Genomic DNA, 27,824 nt, shown 5'->3' on the forward strand with positions numbered 1-27,824 from the left:
CCACTTGCACACCAAGCTGCAGGGAAAGTCCAGTTTGCCTCTCTCTCACCAAAGAAACAAAAAAAGAGAGAGGGAGAGAAAGAAAGTAGGAAGGAAACTTCGCCCTCTAAGTTCTACGCTTTTCCCTTCTGCTGATTCTACTCAATTGTGCTGCTACTTCTCTTGGGTCTTTCCAAAACCCTATCCCACATCGAATTTTGAGGTCAAAATCTTGGGTTTTCTTTGAAAAGGAAGCAGCAGAGTAGGGGCATGTTGAAATCGGCGGTGAAGAGTGGAGATGGGTCTGGGTCTGGTGGATCGGTGGCTCCTTTTCTTAGGAAATGCTATGAGATGGTGGATGATAACGATGCAGACTCTATAATCTCGTGGAGTGAAACCGGTGACAGCTTTGTGATATGGGACATGACCCAGTTCTCGATTTTATTGTTGCCCAAGTATTTCAAGCACAGCAACTTTTCTAGCTTCATGAGGCAGCTCAATATCTATGTGAGCTTTTCTGGGCAATTTTTTACTTTTTCTTCTATCTCGGCTATTGCATTTTGAGGTTTCTTTTTCATTTTATGGAGGCGTTCTTTAGCTGCGTTACAATTGTGCTTATATTTATATTGGATTTTTAGACTTTTTTCTTCTTGTTATTCTTGCGGCAATCCCAAATATAAATAATAAAAGAAAATTGCGCATTCGTAAATGATTGTAAACTAAAAGAAATCTCTTAAATCAAGTTTTCTTTCTTGCGTAGATGATTAGTTTGCTCCTATGAGCCTTGACTCGTGCTCAATTGGTCCAAATCAAGTTTCGTATTTCCTTCATTTGGAAGTTTTCTGTGGTTATCCATTTAGGTGGGACTCAAAAGGGAAGGGTCTGTCTAAGATGTAAGCCTTGGCCATGAGTTAAGACTTTGTAAAATATTTTGAATGGTGAAGTTCTCTTTTCAAAGCTTGATCCGTCTCCCTTCTTTTTGTCTCAGTTGGCCCTGAGCTAATTAATGGGTTGTGCTTCAGTCTCAGTTGCCCAGAAATGCTATATTGAGAAAATAGCAATGTATATAACTATATACATTGTATATAGTATATAGCTATATGCATATGTATGTATATATCTGCACTACAGGTGCACTTGTGTGTTTCTCTGTGGTGTACAAGTCATGTTATGTTATTTGAATTGTCAACCAATAGTCAAGTATTCAAGAATCTTATTGTTTCAGGGCTTCAGAAAAATAGATTCAGATCGTTGGGTGTTTGCAAATGAAGGGTTTATTCGAGGTCAAAAGCATTTGTTGAAGAATATTTCTAGAAGGAAACATCCTCAGGGCACAGATCAGAGAAAAACATTACAGCAGAAAGACAATCCTGATGGGCCTTGTGAAAACATTGTTGAAAATGGTCTATGGAGGGAAGTTGAGAACCTGAAGACGGATAAAGTTGCTCTGAAGCAAGAGTTGGTCAAGCTTAGGCAGCACCAGGAAATTTCAGAAAATAACTTGCTCCTCCTGAGGAACCGCCTTCATGGAATGGAGAAGAATCAGCAGCAGATGCTGTCATTTCTAGTTATGGCCATGCAAAGTCCTGGGTTTTTAGTTCAGCTTCTTCAGCCAAAAGAAAACAGTTGGCGCATTGCTGAACCTGGGAATATGCTAGAACAAGGTGTAGATGATGGTATACCAATAACTTCTGATGGTGCGATAGTGAGGTACCAACCTCCTGTGGATGAAGCCCCGAAGCCTGTCCTCGCAGCGAATTCAGGCTCAGACAAACAAACCGAATTTGATTCTTATATAGATGGAATGAACGATTTTGTTGTGAATCCTGATTTCATGAAAATGCTAATGGATGAAAAGTTGAGCTCTCTAGAAAATCAAGCCCCATATACCCTACCGGATGTATCTGATGATGGTGCATGGGAGCAGCTTCTTTTAGCTAGTCCTTTCTTAGAAGATATTGAAGCTGCAAAGGAAGACGGAAAAGAGACTGTTGACTCTAGAATGGAGGTGGAATCAACCGCATCGGAACTGCAAGAATCACAGAATTTTGATACTTTAATAGAGCAAATGAAGAAATCTCAGAACTTTGCATCAGAATCAACAGTTTATGGATCTAATGTGGAGAGCTCTCAAAGCTTGGAACATATAACTGAACAAATGGGATATTTAGCTTCTGACTCTAACAGCAAACGTGGGACACAATCAGGAAAGTGAGAGCTTCTTGTGGGATACCTCATACATGTAACGCCCTTCTCAGTCAACTTAACAAATGTAAGTCGGTTCGCTTCTTATTCTTCAATCAGTCTTTTATACTGTCCTAGGAGAATAATATTTTAAATATAATTGAGGCTACCTGGAGTTCTGAAGTAATTTGTGTTGTTGGGTTGCATGCTGTAATTTGAACTATATCTACTTATCTTTCCTTCATTTTGCCTATGGACAGATTTTGGCGGGCGGCATGACCGTTGGGAAGAGTATTTTGCTTGCAGTTTTGCTCTGTTTCTACATGTAATTCGAGTAATTTTCCTGTGAGGTTTAATAGCTGCTTGGTTTAAAGAGCATTGGAGAATATATGTCATCTGCGCCACTGCAGTGGCCTTGCTTTTTCTTAACTTCCGCAACCTCACTCGGTATAGTTTTCTTGTACCACTGCAGTGGCCTTGCTTTTTCTTAACTTCTGCAACCTCACTTGGTATAGTTTTCTTGTACCAACCTTGTAAATTCACGGGACACCGTTCTCATTTTCTCAATATAAATGAAAGACACTTTGCATATGACGTTCTACTCTCTCTCTCTCTCTCTCTCTCTCTCTCTCTCTCTCTCTCTCATGGCAACTAGAGGCGTTCTCTTATGATATTTGATATAGCACACATGCAATTTGAATATTCGATTTCATTTTTCAAGGTTGTTAGAGATTCTAGGTAACGTCTCTTTTTTCTAAGGGCTAGTTGTGGTAAGAGGGTTTGGCTTGCTTCCCTTGTTGCTCTGAAGAGGCTTACCCGCAAATGAAGGTGAAAGTACCATTTTTCTCAAACCATTCCCATCCACAAAGGTACAAAACTACATAACCTTTCTTGTTTTTTTTAAAGAAAAAAACTGCATACTTATTAGATGTCAATAAGGAAGAAAAGAAAGTTCATGTAGGATCACGGGATGAAATTATAACGAAAATAAGAAGCAACATTGAAATTTCCATAGGAATGGGAAACACAGAATACAGTAGCATATGATATATAGGAAAGGACGAATGTTCATGGATGGATAGCCTTTGCCAGGCCAAAAGCGGCAGCGGATGCCACGGCTCCAATGAGAGCAGTCTGGAAGGCACTCTGGAAGGGTTTATTGCCGGTAAAGTGGCCCTTGGCAAAGCCAAATATTAGCAACGCCCCCAAGGTGACGACAACGGAGGCAACCAAAGCTTCTCTAGCCCTCGGAAAGAAGACGTAAGGAAGGAGGGGCACTGATCCACCCAAAACGTAAGCAATGGCAATGGTGAGGGCGCTGTGCAGTGCTCTTCTTGGATCTGGCTTTTCCAATCCCAGTTCAAACCTGAATCATCATCATTTAAATTAAAAATAGCTTGCTTGCTTAATAATGCTAGTTACACAATTAACATAATTCCGAATTCAGAGGAAATAATAAAGATAGAAGTCATGAGGGACAGAAAAACATAACCAGGCTGAGGACCACATGGTTTTTGTCCACATTTCTAAAGTAAGCATTTTCAAAAGAGAAAGAGAAATTGGATTCTATTATTGCATTTGATAAGTGATGGATCCTTTCACTTGTCAACTAGTTGGCCCACTCGTGCACAGAAGAGAATACCCACAACACAACACAACACAACACATTCTCCCAATTCTTTATTAATCATTCATCATTCTAATTCTAAAGTTAATTAAATTTGTTTTGTTTAGGAATATAAACAACTTACTTCATCATGAAATCCACCCACGCTTTGGGATTCTTCCTTAGAGCGTTCACCACAGGAGTATACTCATGTGGCTCTACCCCATACTCTGCCAGTATCTCTGCTACCTCTGCCGCCTCTGTAATTTTCATATGAATAAAACCCCTTCATACTTCATAATTCATACTTCATATTCAATTCTAATTAAGCATACCAGAGACAGACAGAGACTTATAACAAAATAAAATCAACCTGTATCAGGAACGTTTACTACTTCCTCTTGTTCTCTCCTCAGCTCCCTCGTATAATGATCAGCCTCGCTTTTCGCCGCCAGATATCTGCGTCAGAAATATTGACAATAACAATAATCTACAATCAACAACCCTAATCATTTTCGCATTTTCTCAGTAACCAAACAAAACAGAAGAAGCGATAAGCGGAATTGAAAGTATACCCGCCGAGTCCCATGGAGATGGCACCGGCAGCGACTTCGGCGATGCCAGCAGTGAGAACGATAGATGACGTGGCATTGGCACCGGAGAGTCCTGCTGCGAGAGCGAAGGGCACGGTAAGACCGTCGGATACGCCGATGATGATGTCACGGACGATCTCCCCAGCGGTGAAGTGTTTCTCTGTGTGCTGATTCAGGAGTGTTTGCTTCTCTGGGTCCAAGGTCCTTGCTTGCCCACGCCCGTCATTAGCCGCCATTGTAAAACGGAAAGGGTTTTGGAGTCAAGTAACCAAACCCCGGATTTCGAAGCCTTTTATTTATGTTGCTGTCTTTTTGTGTGTAAATTGGGTCTGCTATGCTTTTGCTTGCTATGATACCATACCTATTTATACACCCACCATCGTCATTAAGCCCCCGTGATGTCAATAGAAACTCTTTTTATTATTTTTGGTCAATAATATAATAACATGTAGTATAAATTTTTTACGTGTAATTATTTTATTAACGAGAATAACGAAATAATATTATTTTCGTTACATGTAAGTATTTGTGCATGCTGTGCGTTATGCGTTTTGCCGCCTTCATTATTCTTTTCCTTGTTTTTTTCAATTTCATTCTGATTTCATTTCATTAAAAATAGAAGGACGACAATGACTCATTTGCTACGTTTTTAGTAATATTTATATTCTCAAAATTGTAACAAGTTTAAATTCAAATCTCCAAACCAAATGCCAGTAACAATGGGAATCACAAAGTTGGGTTGTATCATGTTCAAGTCACGCGTTTCACTTATTATTAATTCGAATTTAAGATGTATTCTAACATTAAAATATATATATATATCACTAAGCTAGACTAACGAAGGTTTTTTTTTTATCTTTCAAAGAATTTAAGGTAACCCGTACTCAACTCGAAAATGGCTTGAATATAAAACGAGTGGTGTGGTTAGGATTCGTGCAGGATTAAAATGTGCGATTTGATTCGAGTTGTATTTTCCTTATATGAGCTAAAAACCATATATATCAATCAATTGACGCCAAGTGAAACTCCAATTAATTAAGAGATTTGGTTCTTTTGTGTTATTATACTAGTAATTTCAAATTCAATGAATCATTACAAATACATTTCATGTACTTCTAGTTGATACGGAATTAATGTCCAAACCCAAATTCATTAATCTCCTAAATCCCACGCTTGCATCTTTCCCAAAAGAAGAAGAAACCAAGTTTGCATCTCCAGGTGACCCTAAATCCTAATAGTGTCAGGCTATATTTTAATTGAATTCAACAGCAACGGGCGTTTAGCTCCTGAGGGAGTGCTTGTGACTAAAATTCGGCGTCTTCTTCTGGCGTTATCCTCCTGTGTTCGTTTTGTCCTCCGTACAGTCAACACTGTGGCTCATCGTATTGCACGTTATAGTCTTCGAGCGGAGGAGCTTTGTTATTGGTTAGGTGATGGACCTCCCTGGCTCCTAGATGACGTTAGAGAGGATTGGTCTCATTTTGTCTAACTTTGTTATAGGAGTATTGACTTTTCTGTTTAGTCATTAGCATGAGTGGTGCTCTTTCCTACCTCGGGGTTTTATCCCTTGTGGTTTTCCCTGAGAAGGTTTTAACGAGGCCACTATTAACATGCTCGTTCTTATCATGTAATGTTCTCTTTGGGTTGAATGCAATACCATTTTCTCTCTCAAAAAAAAAAAAGAAAAAAGAATGGGCTAAATTTAACATTTTAATAGTTTTTAGTATATTATGTAAATTTATTAGTTAATTTAATTAAACTATTATTTACATTATATTTTAGAAGAGAAAAATATTTTAGAATAGGATTTTTGACATCCACATGTTGGCACGTAATTAGCCTTATAGATTTATGATTAGATTTTTTCTTGTTCTAAAAACAACTTAAAAATTCATTTAAATGGAAAAAGATAAAGGATAGTTTGTAAAAGAATGAAGAGATTGTGATAAATTATGTAAAATGATGAAATTGAGGAAGGATATGAAGATGTTGTGAGAAATTATGTAAGAATGAGGTAGGTATTTATATCCCAAAAAAAAAGAAGAATTTTTTAGATTTAAAAAAAAAAACTAGACAACGTCACCTACTAGGCTCCATCCAAATATTTAGTTCGGGCTAGCCAAAGGGCCACATGTAACCCTCAATTTAGGAATTGGCCCTTTGTTTAGCCCACTCTTGAAGATGAGTTTTTAGAATTTTAAACTAAAAGGAATTGACCTCACTTGGAGATGACCTTAAACGTATCCATCTTGAAATTACAAGAATATACATATACAACGAAAGAAGATTATAAGCCTCGTTTGATGGTTTGACTTGGATTATTGAAGTTAGATCCAAACTAATTTTTATGAGTCTCACTTCTTTAAATGAAACTTATGGTAAAACTGACAGGACCCGATCCCAATTCCACTTTGGAATTCGAACCAAGTCCTGTGCGTGTCCGACACCTGGCGAATGTCGGGCACAAATGACCTTTTTACCCTTCCTGTTACAATTATTATTAAAACTTCCCTTAGACTCCTGCCGAAAATTTGGCAGAGTCTCACTTGTATTTTGTCCAAACCCAAAAATTTTCACCTGTTAAACAAACAATAATCTTCACACCAACTGCCAGAATAAGTCAACCAAACATTCACCAGTTCTGGTTCTCCAATCCACAAGATATCAGAGCAGTTACTAACTATTTACAAGAATTTAAGTATTTTACAACAAAATCCTACATTTCGTGAGTGGCGCGGGAGCTAGGAGTGGCCCGTGGTGGATTCTTGTGCACTTCTACTGCCTGTGGGCGAAAAAAAACAATTTGAAAGTGTGAGTGGACAAAAAATAACGTTCTCAAAACAATTTATAAACATAGTAACCCCCGTTGTAAAAATGAATAGGTATGTAAATCTAAAGTTCGACTGTATTCAAATACAAGGCATTCAAATAAACATGTATATGTATACGTATCTATACAGATGTGAAACATGCACGAATATCGAGAAAACTGGTATAAAATGACTGAAAGCAATAATTACATAAAAGCACTGAAATTCTTTTAAAACTACCACCTAAATGTACCCCTGTAAATCCGTCAATTCCCCTGGCAGGTCTCGGCGACACACAGTCTATCCGAGCCGTAAACTGGCAGGATTCAGGGGACTATGGTCAGCCTGATCCGCCGACAGGTCTCGATGACACCAAGTCGACTCGAGCCGCTCTGGCAAGATACAGGGGACTGTAGTCAGCCTGATCCGCAATCCTGGCAGGTCTCGGGGACACAGAGTCAGCCGAGCCGCAAATCCTGGCAGGTCTCGGGACACCAAGTCTGCCGAGCCGCAAATCCTGGCACTCACGGTCCGAGCGTCCCCGAAACTCATGAGGCAATGTCAAGTGCACTGACAGAACTGTAAACAGACTGGATGTCCGTAGACATCGGTCCATCTGATGGTAATCACCAAATAAAAATGGGTACGTGGTGGTTTTAAAAATAAATAACTTTAGGAAAATTTAATCTCACATTATGCTGCTATCTCATTTGATTTAGACCTCAAACTCTGTTTCTATAACTTTTAGCATGTGACTGAGCAGCATGAAATTATAGAAATATCACGGTACTAATCAAGCTCGGAAACTTTCAATAAAACTTATTCAAAATCAAATAATAAAATTCATGCATATAAACTTATTTATAAAATCGTTTGTATAAACTTATTTATAGAAAATTATTTATGAAAGAAAGGTCCACTCACTGCTGGTCCGAGCTAGCTGGACCCTTTGAAGGTCCCTCCTGCGGTTCTGCCGGTCCTCTAATGCCTTACTCGAACGATTTGGTTGAGAAACGAAGGAGAACGAAGGGTCTGAAAATCGGGTGAAAACCGGTCGGAAATCTCGATTTTCTGGCCAGTTCCGGTCGGCCCAACGGCGGAGACGGGTCGGGAAAGGACGGCGGGGCTGAGGCGGTTCCGATGGTACCAACGCCGACGATCGGGACGGCCTGTGGTGGTGGCTGGAACGGCTGGAAGGGAGGAGGGGCGCGGCTGCGCGCGACGGGAGGAGAGAGAGAGAGAGAAGAGAGAATTGAGGAGAGAGAGAGAGGAGAAAAGAGATAAAAATCTGACTTTTTCCAAATTACCATTTTGCCCTTCGCGGTATTTTGACCGTATTTTCTTCGTTACAACTCCGATTCGAGTCTGTGTCTACGGACTCGTTTTGCTGTGCTCTACGCGACGGCGTAAGCGGAATTGCCAAATTCCTTCTCAGTCAAAAAGTCAACTTTCTCCCTATTAAATAATGCGAGGGCAAAATCGTCTTCTTACTAGAATAAATTAATGCTAATTTTTAGATATTTTGTTTTGGGTTATTACAAAAACACAATATGTAGAAATGTTATTTATTTTACAAAATCCAGTCCCACCACCAAACAATAATTCATCTCGGTTGGATATGCGCACGTTCCCGCTCTAATGGGGTTGGTGAAAAGGAAGCTCAAAATTATAGGATATTTGTTTGGCATTGGCTGGTAATTAACAATTACAATGATGGCAACATGAAAATAACAATTACTCAAAAAGTAGCGATCAGAAGAAGAAAGAGCAACCTGCCTTCCAACATGCAGAAACATATCCAAGGGTTCTGCGGATACGTGGCATCTATGGAACTGGATGGAAATGGAGGTGGATGAATTATTAATTAAGAAATGGTGTGCTGATAAAGACAGTCAATGTAATATTGGTGCAGTCCTTGTAGCCTTTGCATTGCTGGTGGTGTGGTGTGGTGTGGAATATCATTTTGGATTCTGCCTCTGATTTAGTCAACAATATTGTTTGAACACCTATTAATATTAATATTATTAATTATGTTGATGTAACTTTTTTGTTGTTGTCATTTTCCAATCCATGGAACAACCAGTACACTAGCAGCAAATTAATATTGTACCACGCAGATTGAGCTAGAAATTAACGGATATATAGGTACTAGAAAAACGATTAACAGAAGCAGAAAGATGAAGTTCATTAATAAGACATGTAATTTTTTTTTTTCAAAGGAAAAAAGTTGAAACTAATTAATATTAATGGTGGTATGCTTGGAAAAGTTTAGCAATGGAATAAGCAGCGGCAGAGGCAATGGCCCCAATGAAGGCAGTTTGGAGGGCACTCTTGAAGGGTTGGGTGCCCGTGAAGTGACCCTTTGCAAAGCCAAAAATCATCAAAGCCACGATGGTTAGGATGACAGATGCAACCACAGCCCTTGTTGCAATTGGAATGAGCATGTATGGCACGAGGGGCACCAGCCCTCCAATTATGTATGAAAACGCAATTGTCATTGCACTCTGTACGGCTCTCATCGGGTCTGGTTTCTCCAGTCCCAGTTCAAATCTGCACCCACCCACCCACCCAATGATCCGGGCCATATAATTAATTAATAAATAATTAGTTGATAAATCAGTGAATTAATAAGCTTATACTTAAATTAACTTACTTCATCATGAAATCAAGCCAGGCTTGAGGATTCCTCCTTAGAGCATTCACCACAGGCCCATACTCATGTGGTTCAGCCCCGTATTGTGACAATATTTCCGCAACCTCAGCAGCCTCTACGTTTCGTTTATAATATATCAACTTTATTTAATATGTTAATTATGTTCCAATCATATATATAAGCATCAATTCCGATCTCTTGGATCACAAGAGTTCAAGAGATTTGTGGTCACTCACTGTTGGATGTAAATTCAACGGTTCATTCAATCTTGAACTACTTTTAAAAAACTTTTTTGAACCATTAGATTAATATCCAACGGTGAGTGACCACAATCTCTTGAACTCTTGTGATCCAAAGGATCAGGACTGATATAAGCATATACATACATAATTAAGGAGCAAATCATTTAAAAAAGAAAAAAGAACCCCATCAATCATATTCAGATACAGTGTAAAGTTTAAAAGACGTTCACATGATCTTAGACTGGCAGCCTATAAATATATATAGCTCGTGAATTCCGTCTGCACACTCTCAGAGTCAGAGACTCAGAGCTAAATAATTAATATATAATAATATGGTAAAATTATAATGTTAATGTAGAGAGACCTGTATCAGGGACAGCGATGATTTCATCTTGTTCCCTCTTTAGTTCTTTCATGTAATGATCAGCTTCACTCTTAGCAGCAAGGTACCTGCAAAAGCCATGCATCTTGCTTTTATTACCAACAAAATTAATAATAAACGAAAAACAAAAATCTCTTAGAAATTTCATTGAAATAATATTAATTGATACCCGCCGAGCCCCATAGAGATAGCACCAGCGGCAACTTCAGCAATGCCAGCAATGAGAATGATGGAGGAGCTGACATCCGCACCGGACAACCCGGCGGCGAGGGCGAAAGGGACGGTGAGACCGTCCGATACGCCAAGAATGACGTCACGCACAATCTCACTAGACATGAAGTGCTTCTCTTCATGGTCGTGCAGGATCAGCATCTGCTTCTCCAAGTCTGCATACCCATTTTGATTTTGATTTGCCATTTTTGTTTAACTACTTTACTGAGTCTCTCAAGCTAAGCTAAAGCGATTCTATTGAAATATCTCTTGCCTGCCTGCCCAACGGGATGAAGTCCGAGAGTGAGGAAAAGGCCGGGTATTTATATATAAAGGAAGAAGATGGGGTCAATCAAAATTAGTGATATACCTGTAAATTGAGATTATTATTATTATTAAGAAAAAAGGGTTGTAGGTGCTGTGGAGATTCCAGATAAAGAGAATTAAAGCGATATGTGTTGTTTGGGTCCACCGTTTGTTCTCTGCCCACCGGCTGAATAATTAGCAAAATAACAAAATGAAAAAGTTGCTTTCACTTTTGACCCACCTGTCACTTCAGTGGCGTGTGCGCACCATAGGCCTCGCTCACATACATTCTATAAAGTTTAAAAATTTAAAAATAAAATAATATATATATATATATATATAAAGAAATTCCTTAAATAAATTTATTTTTTCTGTAATATCGGGTGACATACATTACGGTGAAGTCAGGGAAGCAGGCTGAAATTTTGGGTGACATTGCGTGTTGGCTGCCACAGGCCTCGTACATATGCTAAAGTATACGACGTGTGTGAGACACAGGCCTTATCCAAACGCAGGCTATGCTTAGTTTCTTCACCAAAAGTTTAATTAAGAGAAGAAAACTACAAACGCAATTCTCAACTATTGACTAGATAAAATAAAAGGTCAAATAACTTGTGAATCTCGTTGTTTTCTTTGTGCTTACTTTTGGATCAACTTTATTCTGAACATATGGGTTTCTATTAGTGATATTCTACGTTAACCACTACGAATGATAAAGATTCAGTTCATCTAATGAATCTTCCCGTTGACAATTATTGTATTTTTGAAGGTGTTTCTTAGAAAAACACAAGAGCCTCTAAAAGCTTTTTGTTAGAAAAACCAAATGTACTTGGGAACCATTTTCCCTACCTATGAAAAAGCATTTGAAGTTTTAAACTTAAATGCACTTCTAAGTTTCCTTAGAATATGAGTTGTTCGCTCCCTCTGTGAGTGCTAAAAGAAAATTTCATAGAGGAGGGAGGAGTAAGAAGCATCACTGCCCCTCCTCCTCCTCTTATATTCTCGTCTTTTCCTTTTAGGTTAGTGAATAAGTCCACTGAGGCGTTTTAAATAAAAAGCTCTTTGTGGTGGTTTCTTCTGATCAATGGTCAAATTGAAGTTATCCATGACCCCTTTTAGTATATGTTTTCCATCAAATCCTACCTCCAAAACCCGCTCCCTAACGCCACTCATGTTCTCTAAATTTGATTATACATCGTTTTTTACGGAAGTTGCTGCAAATTACTCAATTGTTCTTTGTCAAAGTTGTTGTTTTTGTTTATTTGTTCGCTCTTATGCATAGGTAAATCACTGGAAATCATATTTTCCCCAAATATATTACGGATGCGGTGGTGGGTGGGGTCACGACGGCGCTTCTTCAGGTGCTGGTGGTATGGTTTGTTTAGGCTCATGAGTTGTTTTAGGGTTTTGGTTATGTTGGGTTTGTGAGCTTTGTTTGGGCTTCTGACTAATTATGGTGATGTGAGCTAGTAGTTTTAGTGCAGTTTTTGTCCTTGTTAGTTTGTTGCCCTTTTAGGATTGGTAATTTTGATGCTTTGTTGATGTTTTTAATTGTACTGTTAAAGTTTATCTAATAAAGTTTCTATTTGATTAAAAAAAAAATTAAAAATTCCTTAAAATATACTCAACGCACCTAGTGAGATCCAACATAGGAACATGATTTGTGCAGCACATGTGTTTCACATTTAATAAACATGTGCCCATTCTTTTGTCGAAAAGAAAAGATGCGAAATTAATTTTAATTTTGCTTTGAAAAAATCGAACAGTATGAAGCATATCCCGGCAACACCTTTGGTCATGGTAAGTAATATTGCTCATTTCTTCAAACAAATATTCTGCCCATCTTCTTATTTGTTTGGAAAAATATATCCTGGCTCTTTGTTCATCTCATTACCACGTGTAATGTGGGTTTCTTGGATTACAGAACATATTATTTCATTGATTTTCCATTAAACTGCAAATTGTAGGGGACAAAATAAAATAAAATAAAATATTGTGTTTCATATGGCGTAGAAAACGACTGAATCCATGAAAACTATAGCTATGAATTTCTTTGCTTGCATCTCATAGATATCAGGTTTTATATAGTTATGAATTTATTTTTTTGAACCAAAGTGAAGGCAAAAGGACAAATTAAAACCAAAAGGAAGGAAGAAAAGAATTGAAACAAATGAGTGAGGCAAAAGAACAAAGTGCATAAAATGAATCTCTGCTTTAAAATTGTTCTTCCCATCTCATTGGCAATTTGGCATTGTATTGGAGGCTTGTAAGTTGTAGGTTGGTCGGTAGGTACCAAGTGACACGTAAATAGTAAGTTAGTGGGAGTTTGTGGAAGGAATCTGATCTGATCACTATGTGTATGTCTAGCATGCGCCACAAATAAAGAAGGCTTTTGCGCCAGCCTTTTTGCTTTACCTTTGCTCATGCACGGCGAGTCAGTGACAGTGCAAAAAAAGAAAATAAAGTCACGGAAGAAAAGAGGAATCTATAGCGATCTAGATATGAACTGGTCCATCTGTAATGCCACTAGCAAAATAACATTACAGACGTGTGACTTAGTAGTACGGATAACAATAATTATAACGTCGGCTTTATCTTCGCTTTATTTTTCAGATCATACCCTCAAATCTCATTCAACCCATTTTGCATTAAAAATAATAAAAAATAATTTTATTGAACTGTTGAATTGAACCCTCTCCTTTCTCTGTGCTTCGCTTCAAGTTCCGGGGAATGGGCTTGAAATGTTTTTTGAGCCCATGGGCTGCCTTGACCAAAGCCTTATTACACTGCTTCTTGGGGTTTAAGTTTTAACATCTCTTCCAGCTTCGTTTTTAAAATTTTGGGTCCAATCAACTTTTCTTTTATTAATTAGTCCAAAAGCTCATTCACCAATCTGGATCTTACCTGTTCTCTACCTTCTCAACATGTTTGGGCAGAAAAAAGTATCAGATTTTGGAGGCGCTAATTTACCGTACATCAATCACAAAAATAGATTCAACGATAAAAGCATGAACGATTAAGGAACAAAATAGCAAATCAACAATTCAAAAACGGCAGAAAACATGAAACAGAATAGCAAAACATTGATTGATACCCCGTTGCATACGAGTATTTTTCCTCTCCAACAACAGAGGTGGGTTATAATTTCTAGACTTGGTTTTTAGTATTTTCAGTTTTGCAGATGAACATTTGAACGTAATGCAAATGTTGATACAGAAACGAGTTATATAAAGAATATCTTCTCGTGATGTTCTTCAGTTCAGGTCTCCAGATTTTCAGCATCAATAAGCTCAGGAGAATTGAATGTTTCATCATTAGAAACAAAAGAAGATCTTCTTTAATAAACACAGCAAAGTTACTCAGAAAAACCACAGCTAACAACTATTAACAAAAAGTAAACAAAATAATTAAATTTAAAATCAAGATGAAAAAAAATAAATTATCTTCTTAGAATGCTCTTCAGTTCAGGTCTCCAGTTTCTCAGCACTGATAAGCTCAGGAGAACGAAAGTTTTGTAGAAACATCATCATTAGAAGCAAAAGAAGATATCGTCTCATACAACCTCAAAACCCAAACTAGAAAAATCAGTCAACAAACCTCCTTAGCGTCGGTGAGAGTCTGCAACGCAGTTCAGCTAAGACACCCCTTTTATAGCGTGGGGCGGCTAAACCCTAGCCCCTGCAACAATGGACTGGGCCATTGTCATTTTATTTTGATTTTGGGCTTTATTTGAGGCCAGTTTTTCACTGGGCTTTACTTCAAAATAAAAAGCTGGAAGCAAAAAAAGAGATAATGAACTGAAAAGAATAACAAGGGGAAGGAATAGAGACGAGAAACAGACTACGGGTTCAAAATCTCACAAGGAAGACTGAAAGAGAGAGAGAAGGAGCGGTGGAGGAGGCTGACGACGTCGTTCGTCTTGATTTCTGGTGAGCTTATCTTCTTCCTCGTTTCCCGCTGGTTCTTACTCAGGGAACTTGCTAACCTTCCCGTTTCGAACCGAAATAGAGGAATAAAACCCTCTTTGTTTGAATTGGGGATTCTTGTGCTTAGTCAATTGCAGCATTATAAAATACAACAAAAAAGTTTTGTTCTTTTCATAAAAATAGTAGGTTTGTCATAATTTGTTTGTTGGTCTGGCACTTGGCTTTGCTTTATGTTGCTCTTTGTTAATATATACATGCAATTTTGTTAAATTTTTGCTGAACTTGTGCCCGGAACTCAAGTAAAGCTCATAAATTTATACGTTTCTTCATTGTTTTTCCCTGACGTGTCTTGAATACATCTTTTTCTTTCTTATCAGATTAAGTACTTTTCACCATGTCTTGGTGCACGATTGAGTCCGACCCAGGTAAATTTCAGAAAAATTTGTTGTTTGTGTGTGTGTGAAAGTTTAGGTGAGCATCTATTCACGCTGATAAATTGTAATATCTTTATCACGTTCTGTTATACTTCCTGATGTTGCTCCTACATTAAATGCCTTTCATATCTTGATATCAGCTCGCCGGTCCCTCTTTTGAGCGTAAATCTTGACATGGAGCTGTATTCACTCTTTGTTTCGATATAGAAATTGCACTGGCAGACCTGACATGTTTTATTGAGCTCAAAGAAACTTGGAGAAATTCCAATTTGACTTCTAAACAAGCTTTTCTCTTGTATCTTTACATGTATGAGTGGAAGCCTAAATTGTTGACAACACTTGCTTGATGACCATAATTATTGTTTGAAAAAAATACATTTGGGATTGTATGGATGATGAAAGTTATGATTTGATGATGCAGAGTGATAGTGTATAGGATTTGGATAATTTATAACACATTTATTATTTTTGAAAAATATAAACAGCTATAGTATAAATGGACTGTACTAGTATTTTGAAGGTTCTACTTTGCATTTCAGGGGTGTTTACAGAACTTATTCAGCAGATGCAAGTAAAAGGCGTGCAGGTAAGCCTTCTTTGTTTCCTTTTGTATTTTATTTTTATGCTTACCCTGCACTGATCTTAGTTTATGGGTTGATTTCTACTGTTACTGCTTGAGCTTAGGCTGCAAGTGCTTCTTGGAGATGTCTTCGCTCCTTTTGTTGTGATATTGATTATATCCAACACGTCATCCTTAATCTTTAACTAAAAAATGTAAACCATATCCAATACTTAACCCCTTTTTCTTCACTAAGCTATGTTGAAATTTTACTTTTCAAAGAAATTGTTTACTTAATTTTCATGGTAGTCAGAGTCCAAGTGTTATGTTGTGACTTGGATTATAGTTCACTTCTTTCACGTACGCCATGATGCCCTTGGTGTGGCCTTGCAGGTTGAGGAGTTGTATTCATTGGACCTTGATTCTCTGAACAATCTGAGGTACATAAGGGCCTTTTAAGCTTTCATCTCCCAGGCAGATATCCTCATTTCCACTATAGCAAATGTTTTAAGTTTAAATCTTTAGTATCGATGTTGTAGTTACTCTCTTTCCTCTTGCAACTTACAGGCCGGTGTATGGTTTGATTTTCCTATTCAAATGGCGTCCAGGGGAAAGGGATGATCGCCTTGTAATTAAGGATCCAAATCCTAATTTGTTTTTTGCAAGCCAGGTTGGTGTTCATGAAAATGTATTTTTCTAGAGTAATGATACATTTGTAAGCTCTTCTGATCTTATACTTTTTATATCCTCATAGGTTATTAATAATGCTTGTGCCACCCAAGCAATCTTGTCTATCCTCATGAACTGTCCAGATGTTGACATTGGTCCTGAACTGTCAAAACTGAAAGAGTTTACAAAGAATTTTCCACCTGAACTGAAAGGGCTGGCAATAAATAACAGCGACGCTATCCGTGCAGCCCATAATAGTTTTGCAAGGCCTGAGCCGTTTATTCCTGAGGAGCAGAAGGTAGCTGAAAAAGATGACGATGTCTACCATTTTATAAGCTACTTGCCTGTTGATGGGGTCCTGTATGAGCTTGATGGATTGAAGGAGGGGCCGATTAGCCTTGGACAGTGCCCTGGTGGGCAAGGTGACATGGAATGGCTGCAGATGGTACAACCTGTAATCCAGGAGCGCATTGAAAGGTATTCCAAAAGTGAGATAAGATTCAATCTCTTGGCCATAATAAAGAACAGGAAAGAGATGTATACTGCTGAACTTAAGGAACTCCAAAAGAAGAGGGAGCGTATTTTGCAGCAGCTGTCTGCCTTACAATCAGAGAGACCGGCCGACAGTAGCAAATTTGAAGCGCTGAACAAAGGTCTTTCAGAAATTAATGCTGGGATCGAGGGCGCTACCGAGAAGATCTTGATGGAAGAAGAAAAATTTAAGAAGTGGAGGACAGAAAATATTCGCCGGAAGCACAACTACATACCCTTTTTGTTTAACTTCCTCAAGATTCTTGCTGAGAAGAAGCAGCTGAAGCCTCTTATTGAGAAGGCAAAGCAAAAATCTGGCAACCCTAGATGAATGAGAATGATGGTTTGGTTTACTGTACTATGATGGGATTGTGGATTATTTTTCATGATGTCAGTTGTAATTGTGGGTGAACCTAACTGGGGGTATACATGCTTTCTTTAGGTTACTCGTTAAACTCCATTTATTTTGGTGAGACATTCCCATGGATTGACTTTGTTCTTACTTTGCTTTAGGTCAAGAAACTTACATGTCTTTGAATTATGTGGAATAAAATGGTTGAACATCATAGCATCTGATGAGAAAAGGTAAATATTAAAACAAAAACAAAGTCGCCCACCGTGGGGCTCGAACCCACGACCACAAGGTTAAGAGCCTTGCGCTCTACCAACTGAGCTAGACGGGCTTTGCTGATGGAGTATCGCATGCTAGCTTAATTGTATGAGAGATTTATTTTATGAGTTATGTTTATGAGCGAACGTCCTTTAATTTGGCGCCTAAATCATCGTCTCTCTGGATTTTCCTTTCGTTCAGACGGAGTTAGTTATTTTCATCAACCGTCAAAGTTGAAAGCTGAAAGTTGAAAACAGACTCTCGTAGGCCGTTAAATATATGTATCGCTATATTTATATATAAGAGAGAGGAGGCATTTCATTCGCAACTCTGCATCCAATTATTAAAATAAAAGATTCAAGAACCTCAAGAATCTCTCCCTCCCTACCAGAAGAAGAAGAAGAAGAAGAAGAATCAATTAATTTCAGAGATAAAGAATTCGTTGAAGAAGAAATAATGGCTGAATGCAGTTACCAGAACATTAAGAACCCACAACCAGAACCAGAAGATGAAGAAGAAGAATACACAGCGGTGGTTGGCAAACACTTGTCCATGCTCCGCCTTGACAACAGCAGCAGCAGCAGCAGCAGCTTCAAATCTCCCAATTCCAGTCCCAAGCCCAGGAGAACATTGAAAAGGCGATCCCCGTCCCAATCCCCACCAACATCCCAACCCAACCCCAAGAAAGAGAAGCTTGATCTCCCTCCTGATCCTCTTCTTCGCCGCTGCAGTTCCGAACGCTTCAACCCAACTTCTCCTCCTCCTCCCCCATTTTATTCTTTTAATTCTCATCACAATCAGCTGCAGTGCCCCAACGCAGCCTCTCCTGCCTCTGCCTCAACAGATAAAGCCTCTGGCGCGGCTGCTCTCTCTTCCTATGCCTCCACACTCCGCCGCTCCGTTTCCAATCCCAAGCCTTCTTCGTGTTCGCCTGCTCTCAAAACCTTCTCCCGTCAATCCTCCTCCTCCTCTGGTGACGAAGACGACAACGACGACGCCACTCCCAATTCTAAGGTTTTCTTCCTTCACCTCCATCTTTCATTCTCTTGACTTTGAATTTCATCCGTATCTTTCATATGAACGTATGGTTCTTGAAGATGAATTTCTATTATTTTTGCAGAGGCTTAGAAGGATAAAATATCGCGTCAGAGAGATGAGCCTGTGGTTCCAACAAGTCATGCTTGAAAATGAAGATGATGACGAGGAAGAAGAAGAAGAACTGGAACTGGAACCTCCTCAAGAACAACATCATCAACAAAATGGAGACACTACTGAGGTTGGTAACTCTAACTCATCATATTTTAATCATATCTTTACAACAATTGGTTTCGTTGGTTCCCAAGAATTAGAAATTACAAATCCTTTTTCACAAGTATTGGGTTCGGACTTAGAAATTCCGTTGATATTATCATCATCATCATCTCTTTCTTTCCGTTGATGAATTTGATGTTGCAGTTGCAGGTCGATAGTGACATAAATTTTGCAGAATCTGTGAGCGTGGAGAGGATGGGGGATGGCTTAGTCATTCATTTCAGGTGCCACTGTGGCGTCCCCTATCAGTTCCTTCTTGCTGGGGGCAACTGCTACTACAAGCTCATGTAGATTTGTATTTCACAACCCCCTTTTACCACTAGACTACCCACAAAAACCACTTTTTATTCTGCCTTTCTTTTTACCTTTTGCTCAAGTACAAGTTCATATGTGCAAACGATGGCATTAATTTGTTGATTCTTCTGGCTATATGGTTATTTTCTTTCTGTATTGCTGTATTTCACTTACTCTTGGCAAAAAGAAATGTTCTGCTTTTTTATTCTACTTACTAATCACAATGTTATCAGCCTTACCACCTGCAGTAACTAGAAGGGCTTAGTTAGTACCATCTCCAAATAGTTGTGCGAGTGTCATACATAATCTATTTTAAGGATATTTTGTCATTCGAGGTATGAATATTACTTTTTTTTTAAAATCACATAGTCGCACATTGCAAAAAAAAATTTAAGTGACAGTACCATATTTTTTATTTTTGAAGAGAGACCTTGCGGGGAGGGTTAAAGTTGAAATGGCATTGGTATAATATTTATCAATAATATTCACTTTGCAAAACAGAAGAGTTGCGCCTTGCGTATCAAGTAATGCTAAAGAGGGCGGCCCATATGCCACATCAAAACCCATCATTAACGAAAAAAGAACGCACACAGCCTATACTAAAAGACCAAAGAGGACCTCGTCGCACAATGTAGTAGAATGTTCGGATTCACGGGAAAAATTGACATGAGTCGTGGGGCCACAAAAACGAAAGGACGAAAGAGGACCCCCAGTCCCCAACTTCCGTAACCGCTTACTTGAACACACTCTCCTCCCTTCCCTCTCTTCCATTTCTCACTCTCCACTAAAACCAACCAAACAGCCCTCACACTCACTGCAAATAAATTCAGAAATTCGAATTTCAAAGCTAATTCCAAAATGAAGTTTAAATCGATCCAAGCGATGCAAAACCTCCAAACGGCGCCGTACCTCAAGACGAAGAAGAAGCTCCGGTCGGAGCTCCCTCGCCGGACGCGATCTCAGATCTCTCCGGTTCTGTACTCGTCTCTCAAGTTCAATGCCCCCAGTGAGACCTCTGGTTTCTCTTCCTTCTCTGTGAACTCGAACTCCTGCTCGTACTTCGGCGGTGAAGTTTCGTGCGAGTCAAGCAGAGTTTCCGTTGGATCTGAGAGTGAGGCGAGGTCGAGTTTGCGGAAGAGACACTTCGAAGAAACTGAGAAACACCGTAAAATGCTGTTTCCTAGAGCTACTAGATCGTATTATGGAGGAAAGGCGGAGAAGAAAGAGGTCGGTGGAGACGGCGAACCAGAGGTTTCTGAGTCGTCGTGTGTGGAGTCCAATTCTGGAGCTGATTTTGGGGGTTTCGTAGACAGAAAGTTGAAGCTAAAGAGTAAGAGAGGAAAAGGAAGTGAAATTGTGAACGAAAATGGAGGAAACGAAGGTTCTGAAGCAGTTAGTAGACCAGAGATTTCCGAGTCCGATAAGGTCTCATTGGAATTCAAGGAAAACAAAGTTACGTCATTCAACTCTGTCATCGAATTGTGCTCTGAATCGAAATTACCAGAGAAAACGGTCAAAGACGGAGAAAACAGAGCACCGGAATTTGAATTCCCTGAAATTTCGGAAAACTACTTCGGTGAAAATTTCGCGATTTCGAACTCTGAATCGACGATAGAGCAGAGGCCAGACAGCTTGCAAATCGGTTCTGACCTTGCTTGTAAGGAGCAGTTCTCCTACGACGACGTCTCAGAGTACTCTTCGAGTCAGACATTGTCGGAGCTCCAATCGAATATTTTCGACGAAAATTCCGAGCTCAGTCTCTCAGAGTACACTCCGTCTATTTTCTTCAATTCTGGAAGCGAATTCTCGGAGCGCTCGGATGAAGATTCAACTCATTCACCTACTTTTACCTTGCTCCTTCAATACAGAGAAGAATTTACGAGATCGAGCACTGCTTTATATTTCATTGCTGCTTCCTGCGTTAAAGAACTGTATAAGGATGATTATACAGTAAGTTTTATCAAGTTTTGAATTACGATCTTAATTTTCCCTTGCTTTCCTGCACTTTCTCGCCAACCAAACAAAAATAGATTGTTGATTTTTTATCTTTTTTCATTACTCCTTCTGTATTGATTTTTGTTATTTTAATAATATTATTTTAGTTTCTTAAGTTCGAAGACGAGGAGGACGAAGCGAGCTATCAGCTGCTTAGGAACAGAGAGAGGATACAAGTATTTTTGCGAGACTACACGGAGGAGTACTCTTCCACGACGGAATGCGGCGATCTTATCCTCCAGCAACGGTGGCAAATGGTCCGTTGGATCGTCGAGGTGATTGGCTTTACCGAAATTCACGTTTCTCTGATTAAGTTCAATTAATCGTCGTTTTCTAAATTTAAATAAGGTCGAAGTTCAACTAATCGTCGTTTTTATCTATTTAAATTTGGTCGTAGTTAAATTAAGCGTCGTAATTAGTTCTGTTTGGAAATTGGACCTGCACACGTTTGTGGAAGTACATGCCGTCAAGTAGCACATACTATCTACATTGACGATATTCTACAACCATTTAACATCCAATCAAATCTGTGCCACGTCATTGAATGGATGTGTTTGGCACTGAAACTGAATGCATTTCTAGTTTTTATGTTAGGATCATTCATGTACTTTTTATCACAGGCACTGGCACATCACTAGTTTCGCTTTTCTCCTATTGGCCAAAGTAATACACATTTGTAATGTATAGGGAGATTAATTTGATACATTTTTGCGAAAAATGATTTTATGTAAATTTGATACATGTACGTCTCCAAATTCAATTTTACGTAATCCTTCTTAGCTTAACAACTTCCACGTTGCCCCACACTTAGAACGCAGTAGTAGCACGTGCATTCGCACCAGCGATGGTGCGTATATAACATTTGTTGAGGGGTACTTGTTACTTGTTGGACAAGTCTATACACTCCACGATTTTTTGCGTAGGTGCGATTAATTTCAAGAATTTCAATACAAAGAACTTGCATACAGCATACTGACTAGGGTGGATATCCAAACGGTCAATTAAGTAATTGGATCGATTTGGTTCCATTTCTATAAAAAAAAGAAAAAGAAATTAAATTAATTCATAATTAGTTTGGTTTAGTTCAATTCATTCTCTATAAGAACAAGCTAAATCGAACTAAACTGCATATTATTATTTATTTATTTTGGCACAAGGAGTTTTATATTGGTAATGATCATTTACTATTATGTTTCTTCCCACTATTTATATCAACATTTAATATAATTGTATTGTTAGTTTGTTACTTTAATGGAATGTTGAATATTGTTAGTGTACTAGAGATTTAAAAAGTAAAATGGTGAATGCAATGTTTGCTTTACAAGTGCTTGAAATTGTTAAGATTGTTAAGTTATTTTGACTCTCATGTATAGAATTCTTGTGTTGCACATGAGTATATTGGGTGGTGGCTATGTTTATACTTTGTTGGTGGATGTTCGAATGCCATTGTCAATTTGCTTTGCTTGACATGCATTGAGATGTGAATTTAAGATATTGATGCTCTTCATGCTTTTTCTGATAAAGTGGTAATAAGAGATTGCATTATAGTTAAAAATAGTGTTCACCCTCATCATTATAGTGGTTAATTTTCACGTAAAACTCTAATATTCCGTTTCCTGTGGGAGAGGGTGCATAGGCTAGCTGTTATCCGTATTTCTTATAACTAACGTTTTATTATCTCTTGTTATTACGTTAATGCGGTGCTTTTGATTGGCTTTCAACAAGCAGCGATCGAATCAAATGAAGCTACAGCAGGAAACGAAGTTTCTAGGAGTTAGCCTCCTTGACCGATTCTTAAGCAAAGGATTTTTCAAGAGCAAAAGGATCCTTCAGATTGTTGGAATAGCCTGTCTAACTCTAGCCACCAGAATAGAAGAAAATCAGCCCTACAACTGGTATATCTTTATACTTTTTTTTATCATTCATACATTTTTACCTAGTCTGTTTCCTCATAAACCTGGTGTTGAGGTGTTTTTTAGCCTTTTTTGTGTGGCAATTAAAGCATTACTTATAGATGAATACAAAAATCAGAAGTTGAAGCAGTCCAATTCCTTCTGCAAGTGATTTGTCTGGAAATGAATGTATTAGAGAAACTGTGAAGTTGCTTAGAGCTCAAACTTAAAGTTAACCCACATCCCCTTTTGGTACTTAAATAACGATGTAATTGAGACATGTCAAAGCAGGACGCATCATAATTACCTTCTAAATAGACCTTTCTGATGGCCATTTCAGCGTGCGGAAAAGGGATTTCCATGTAGAAAGCAATGTGTACAGCAGATGTGAAGTGGTTGCTATGGAATGGCTAGTTCAGGAGGTCCTCAGCTTCCAGTGCTTTCTGCCCACCATCTATAACTTCTTATGGTAACTCTCAGTCTCCCATTTTCTCCAAAGTACTATACTAGACAAATGCATGCTGCTTCTCTTGCATTGACAACCTGGCAAACTCAGGCTCCTGATCTTCTTTCTCTGCATATCTAGATTATCCTTCAACTTTTATTTTCTTTTTTTCTGGGCAAAGAAAATGTTTCTGATTTGAGAGGTTCATGCCATCTTCATTCCATGAACTAATTGGATAACATAGGTTCTACCTGAGAGCTGCTAGAGCTGATGCCCAAGTGGAGAAGAGAGCCAAGTACTTGGCAGTGCTGCAGATGTCGGACCATGTGCAACTTCGTTACTGGCCTTCAACAGTTGCAGCTGCGCTTGTCATCCTTGCTTCTTTAGAAGGCAATCATGAGGTGTCCCGCCAACGAGTCATAGAGGTAACTGCCATAATCTTTCTTTTAAACTACATTGAATTATAATGTAGAGGGATGCCATTATGTCATCATGAAGAACACATCTGGTTCTTGATATCTCATTGATGCGATCTCATGGCTTTGCAGACTCATGTGAGAACAGAAGGTGATGATTTACATGAATGCATAGAGGTAAGGATAAAATATGAGGTATCATAAAGTTCAATAATTTTTCATTTTCATTTCTCCAATTATCTCGCCATCTAGCACAGCATCATTTCTTTTCTGTTTTTCTTAATGTTTCGAATATATTGTCATTTTAAGATAGTTGATAGGTGCTGATGGTGTGCTAACTTTAACAGAGCCTAGAGTGGTTGTTACATTATGTGTGATTTCTGTTTGCTGACTCCCTCATCAAAAGAGATGGATGGAAGGTAGATCAAGGTAAAGCCTGATCAATAGGTAACAAAACAAATCTGATTTTTTCGTCAATTAAGACGACCGTGCAGCTACTTGTAAACATTTCATAGAAGTACAGAATCTGTAATAATATCTGATGGTCTCCAAGGACCAAAAGTAAACTTTATGAACTTATGTTTGAAAAGTACTTCACTACTCACCATGAATGTTTTACCTGCTTTGTTTCTAGCATGCGTCATTATCCATACAATGGCTGCTTTGCTAAGAATTTAAGCATCATGATACCTTGAATGTCTATGCAGACTATTTTTGAGGGCGTTGACATGCCCCCTAAAGTTTGAAGGTTTATATATGTCCTTAAGCAAGCAAACGAGTAAGCTTTATAATTCAGTTTGTTGACCATTCAAAATATTGTTCCAGCCAGACCAGTAAAGATAAATGACAGAATTTAATAGGATCGATACTGCAAAGGCATTGTTTGCTCAGTTAATGTGTGATTGCTCTATTATTAAAAATAAAAGTAAAATTAATTTGAAGTTAGAAAGAAAATAAATGAACACCTGCATTTCATCTAGTTGCTATACAGTTTTGTAAACAATTAACTTAACTCTCACCTCGAACCATAAGCATGACTTTACAACAGGTTATGTAGTGTACAATTCTTGTATGCAACAGACTCCTTGTACAAAACCATATGATACAGCAAACAGAACAATAATTCATCCATTTTGTCCAGACCGATCATTTAACTCCCAGCTTCGTGTCATCGGGATAACTGGCTGAAACTGCAGGAGGAACCCTACCAGAAGACTCATCAAGATGGGTCTGGGCAAAGTCGGTGATGACCTCCGTCCTCTGCCGGTGTTCGATCTCCTTTTTCTCCTCCTCGGCCCTGTCCACCTTCTCCTTGGTCATCATGCCCACATCCTCAGCTACCTTTGAAACTGCGCTGAGTGCATTTGAAACCCACGAAGCTCCGGTCAATATGTAAGGGTTGCTCATGAGAGCAGACCCTGCACTGCTTGCCTTCTGCTCAGCAACAGCAAAGGCAGATTTGGTCTTTTCCGAGACCATGAACCTTTGATCCATCTCCCTCACCTTTTCATTGACAACAGCTGTTCCAGCCCTTAGCTTCTCCATCAGACCCATCTTCTGGTCAATTGTAACAACTGTGGCAGAGGCATTTGACATTAGTTGATGCCTCTCATCAAAGGCTTTTGCCTTGTTAATGGCATCCTTTCCTAAGATGTAACCCTTGGCAAGCATAGCGCTGGCCACAGCTTCTGCCTTCCTTACAGCAGAAATAGCCACAGCAGGTTTTTTCTCCTTCAAAGGGGAATACATATTTAGTAAGAAACAATTGCTTTCTGGGACCAATTAAAACAAGAAATTCACATGTACTTGTGTACATGCTTCGGGCTATTAAGCAACAGAAAATCTTCATAGGCTAAAAAATTTGTTTTGCACTCTTGAAACACCACTAGACTGAAAGTTTGACCTCCAATTTCATGCTACACAAGACTAAATGGTTGGAAGATAATACAGATATGGATGTACGCCATGGTATTTACCGGGCTTGATGGGAGTGGGACGGCTTCAGGCGGCAGCTTATAATCGTCAACTGGCGTAATGGTGACAGAAAGTTCAGCTACGGTGGCTCCCTGAATTTTAAAATTTTCAAAACACATTACTAATCAAATGACAGAACCCTGCAACTGCCTTACAAAACATTTACTGCATCAAAAAATTCAAAAAAAAAAATTTAAGAACAAACGTCTGACCACCGTTATAAAAAAGTGAACATACCGAGAGGAGAACTGCTGTATCTGCTCCTTGTGAATCCTTGAAGGTAACATAGGCAAGCTGGGTGTTTTCAGTTTCTCTGCCAAAAGATACCACCAAATTTTTTAGAATAACAAACCTAATAACAACACTGTCGCCAATATAATTAAAAAAAATGTGAACCTTCGCATTTCAACATATTGTATATCTCCAGAAAATGAAAAGAATTCTTTGATATCCCTGCCAGAAACAGCTTGAGAGACATTGCTAACTTTGACTGTTTTTATCTGCAGAGGAAAATCAAGTGAGTGAATACGCATGTTTTAATCACACCAAAACCAAAACAAAAAGAAAAGATGTATACTATTACAAGTTAGAACACAGATGAGAAAAAAAAGTTATAAATTTTCTCACATCTGAAACATTGGTTCTGGAGTTTGGTGTTGCAGTTGTTGACTGGGGAACTGCTTCAATCCCCTCATTTGCATGTTCCACCGGAGTCTGTACACAAAATTCTCAATTAAATAAATAATTCCAGGGTGAAATGAATGAAATAAACTCAGAATTCATACAGTGATGATGACAACAAAGGAAACGTAGAATGGTAATAATATCAAAAGGAAAAGAAAACAGGCAAGGCAATGAGGCAAAAATACAGACAGGAACATGTTGAATAATTGAAGATTTATTAGGGAAAGACTACCCCATGAAACACAAAACCTTAATGTAACCAAACAGAGCAATCATTGGATTTGGAGGCAGCAATTATTTCTAAACTTCATAATTTTTCTTGTTTTCCCGCATTAACCCAGCAACCAACAAAGCAAAAACAAGAAGAAAACCAAGCACATTGCGTCAAACACCCTAATCAAAGAGAATGAAAACCCAATGGATGTGACAGAAAGAGTACTAAGATTAATATTTTCAGAAAGAAAAGAAGAAGAAAAAACTTACCGACATTTCGATAGATTTTGCTTGAGAGGGAATGCACGTCCTTGTGTTGGTTGTAGTATTTTGTTCCTGTTTTCTCTTATTTTTGGTTAATGCTTTCTTTGTTAATGGTAGTTTTATCTTTTTGCTTTTTGCTCAGCGGGAAGTTCGCTAATCACCAACTCGTTTTCAATTCGGCAAACTCCAACTCCATTTCTTGGGCTCTGTTTTCGGGTCTTAACATTGCCTGGGATAGATTTGGCGCTCCAATTAGAGCTGTTACTGATTTCTCCTGTTCATTTTTGGGAAAAAATGATTCTATGGACGACTGGTTTGCCAAGTCAACCATGTCTATTTTCCTTTGGTCTAACGTCAACCATGTCAACAGAAAAAACAAAAAACAAAAAAACACATACAAACATATATATTTGTGACGCCTGAAATTGTGCTTAAGAATAGTTTTTTTCTTGATTTTTTTCTTTGGGGGTCAGTTTTGTTTTTAATTCAAAGTTGGATTGCATTGAAATTTGACCAAAAGCTTTTCTACAAGACAAAAGCAAAGATACTCAAAGCCTGACAAGCCGCAACAAATATATACATATGGTGTTGTAACATATGCTGCTGAACATTTCCAACCAAAATATAAGAAAAGTTGATGGT

At 38.5% G+C, this 27,824-nt stretch overlaps 7 protein-coding genes and 1 non-coding gene across 9 annotated transcripts; 4 read left to right on the plus strand and 4 right to left on the minus strand.

Annotated features, from left to right (window-relative positions):
* Positions 4–2,757, plus strand: LOC18791658 (heat stress transcription factor A-8). The gene is made up of 3 exons (XM_007222690.2): positions 4–486; positions 1,205–2,251; positions 2,424–2,757. Exons 1-2 carry the CDS (start codon positions 250–252, stop codon positions 2,192–2,194), a joined length of 1,227 nt encoding a protein of 408 aa, XP_007222752.1. The 5' UTR covers positions 4–249; the 3' UTR covers positions 2,195–2,251; positions 2,424–2,757.
* On the minus strand, positions 3,058–4,744 carry LOC18789232 (vacuolar iron transporter 1). The gene is made up of 4 exons (XM_007223661.2): positions 4,345–4,744; positions 4,143–4,228; positions 3,915–4,029; positions 3,058–3,529 (listed from the first exon to the last, which is right to left on the minus strand). The coding sequence occupies exons 1-4, from the start codon at positions 4,596–4,598 to the stop codon at positions 3,232–3,234; spliced, it is 753 nt and encodes a 250-aa protein (XP_007223723.1). The 5' UTR covers positions 4,599–4,744; the 3' UTR covers positions 3,058–3,231.
* Positions 9,273–10,957, minus strand: LOC18790141 (vacuolar iron transporter 1). The gene is made up of 4 exons (XM_007225945.2): positions 10,619–10,957; positions 10,432–10,517; positions 9,826–9,940; positions 9,273–9,722 (listed from the first exon to the last, which is right to left on the minus strand). Exons 1-4 carry the CDS (start codon positions 10,864–10,866, stop codon positions 9,416–9,418), a joined length of 756 nt encoding a protein of 251 aa, XP_007226007.1. The 5' UTR covers positions 10,867–10,957; the 3' UTR covers positions 9,273–9,415.
* LOC18792363 (ubiquitin carboxyl-terminal hydrolase 2) lies at positions 14,751–17,650 on the plus strand. Of its 2 annotated transcripts, XM_007222499.2 has the most exons (6): positions 14,751–14,894; positions 15,269–15,316; positions 15,865–15,911; positions 16,278–16,324; positions 16,452–16,554; positions 16,639–17,650. In XM_007222499.2, exons 2-6 carry the CDS (start codon positions 15,286–15,288, stop codon positions 17,413–17,415), a joined length of 1,005 nt encoding a protein of 334 aa, XP_007222561.1. In that variant the 5' UTR covers positions 14,751–14,894; positions 15,269–15,285; the 3' UTR covers positions 17,416–17,650. The 2 variants fall into 2 exon arrangements, with proteins under 2 accessions (XP_007222561.1, XP_020410215.1); XM_020554626.1 differs by lacking the exon at positions 15,269–15,316.
* On the minus strand, positions 17,695–17,767 carry TRNAK-CUU. The gene has a single exon. It is a non-coding gene; the product is annotated as a tRNA-Lys (tRNA).
* On the plus strand, positions 18,151–19,332 carry LOC18789051 (putative protein TPRXL). Its single transcript, XM_020557081.1, has 3 exons — positions 18,151–18,708; positions 18,815–18,970; positions 19,156–19,332. The coding sequence occupies exons 1-3, from the start codon at positions 18,151–18,153 to the stop codon at positions 19,294–19,296; spliced, it is 855 nt and encodes a 284-aa protein (XP_020412670.1). The 3' UTR covers positions 19,297–19,332.
* Positions 20,051–24,737, plus strand: LOC18792785 (cyclin-SDS). The gene is made up of 7 exons (XM_020554791.1): positions 20,051–21,249; positions 21,402–21,569; positions 23,023–23,189; positions 23,527–23,655; positions 23,876–24,056; positions 24,180–24,224; positions 24,395–24,737. The coding sequence occupies exons 1-7, from the start codon at positions 20,158–20,160 to the stop codon at positions 24,422–24,424; spliced, it is 1,812 nt and encodes a 603-aa protein (XP_020410380.1). The 5' UTR covers positions 20,051–20,157; the 3' UTR covers positions 24,425–24,737.
* Positions 24,990–27,740, minus strand: LOC18793453 (binding partner of ACD11 1). The gene is made up of 6 exons (XM_007224329.2): positions 27,189–27,740; positions 26,649–26,735; positions 26,418–26,521; positions 26,259–26,334; positions 26,024–26,113; positions 24,990–25,778 (listed from the first exon to the last, which is right to left on the minus strand). Exons 1-6 carry the CDS (start codon positions 27,192–27,194, stop codon positions 25,194–25,196), a joined length of 948 nt encoding a protein of 315 aa, XP_007224391.2. The 5' UTR covers positions 27,195–27,740; the 3' UTR covers positions 24,990–25,193.

This window comes from Prunus persica, chromosome G1 (assembly GCF_000346465.2).
Source record: "Prunus persica cultivar Lovell chromosome G1, Prunus_persica_NCBIv2, whole genome shotgun sequence".
In the NCBI taxonomy this organism is placed as follows: Eukaryota; Viridiplantae; Streptophyta; class Magnoliopsida; order Rosales; family Rosaceae; genus Prunus; species Prunus persica.

Excerpts from the sequence above, each read along its gene's own strand:
- LOC18792785 (XM_020554791.1), top strand. The coding sequence starts at position 20,158 with ATGAAGTTTAAATCGATCCAAGCGATGCAAAACCTCCAAACGGCGCCG. Across the intron at positions 23,656-23,875 it reads ACCATCTATAACTTCTTATG|GTTCTACCTGAGAGCTGCTA; the intron begins GTAACTCTCAGT and ends TGGATAACATAG. Across the intron at positions 24,225-24,394 it reads ATTTACATGAATGCATAGAG|AGCCTAGAGTGGTTGTTACA; the intron begins GTAAGGATAAAA and ends TAACTTTAACAG.
- LOC18792363 (XM_007222499.2), top strand. The coding sequence starts at position 15,286 with ATGTCTTGGTGCACGATTGAGTCCGACCCAG. Across the intron at positions 15,317-15,864 it reads CACGATTGAGTCCGACCCAG|GGGTGTTTACAGAACTTATT; the intron begins GTAAATTTCAGA and ends TTTGCATTTCAG. Across the intron at positions 16,555-16,638 it reads ATTTGTTTTTTGCAAGCCAG|GTTATTAATAATGCTTGTGC; the intron begins GTTGGTGTTCAT and ends ATATCCTCATAG.
- LOC18789232 (XM_007223661.2), bottom strand. The coding sequence starts at position 4,598 with ATGGCGGCTAATGACGGGCGTGGGCAAGCAAGGACCTTGGACCCAGAG. Across the intron at positions 4,030-4,142 it reads AGTAAACGTTCCTGATACAG|AGGCGGCAGAGGTAGCAGAG; the intron begins GTTGATTTTATT and ends TGAAAATTACAG. Across the intron at positions 3,530-3,914 it reads TGGGTGGATTTCATGATGAA|GTTTGAACTGGGATTGGAAA; the intron begins GTAAGTTGTTTA and ends ATGATGATTCAG.
- LOC18789051 (XM_020557081.1), top strand. The coding sequence starts at position 18,151 with ATGGCTGAATGCAGTTACCAGAACATTAAGAACCCACAACCAGAACCA. Across the intron at positions 18,709-18,814 it reads ACGCCACTCCCAATTCTAAG|AGGCTTAGAAGGATAAAATA; the intron begins GTTTTCTTCCTT and ends TTATTTTTGCAG. Across the intron at positions 18,971-19,155 it reads AAAATGGAGACACTACTGAG|GTCGATAGTGACATAAATTT; the intron begins GTTGGTAACTCT and ends TTGCAGTTGCAG.
- LOC18791658 (XM_007222690.2), top strand. The coding sequence starts at position 250 with ATGTTGAAATCGGCGGTGAAGAGTGGAGATGGGTCTGGGTCTGGTGGA. Across the intron at positions 487-1,204 it reads TGAGGCAGCTCAATATCTAT|GGCTTCAGAAAAATAGATTC; the intron begins GTGAGCTTTTCT and ends TTATTGTTTCAG.
- LOC18790141 (XM_007225945.2), bottom strand. The coding sequence starts at position 10,866 with ATGGCAAATCAAAATCAAAATGGGTATGCAGACTTGGAGAAGCAGATG. Across the intron at positions 9,941-10,431 it reads CATCGCTGTCCCTGATACAG|AGGCTGCTGAGGTTGCGGAA; the intron begins GTCTCTCTACAT and ends AACGAAACGTAG. Across the intron at positions 9,723-9,825 it reads TGGCTTGATTTCATGATGAA|ATTTGAACTGGGACTGGAGA; the intron begins GTAAGTTAATTT and ends GGGTGGGTGCAG.
- LOC18793453 (XM_007224329.2), bottom strand. Across the intron at positions 26,522-26,648 it reads CCAGAACCAATGTTTCAGAT|ATAAAAACAGTCAAAGTTAG; the intron begins GTGAGAAAATTT and ends TTTCCTCTGCAG. Across the intron at positions 25,779-26,023 it reads TCCCACTCCCATCAAGCCCG|GAGAAAAAACCTGCTGTGGC; the intron begins GTAAATACCATG and ends TCCCCTTTGAAG.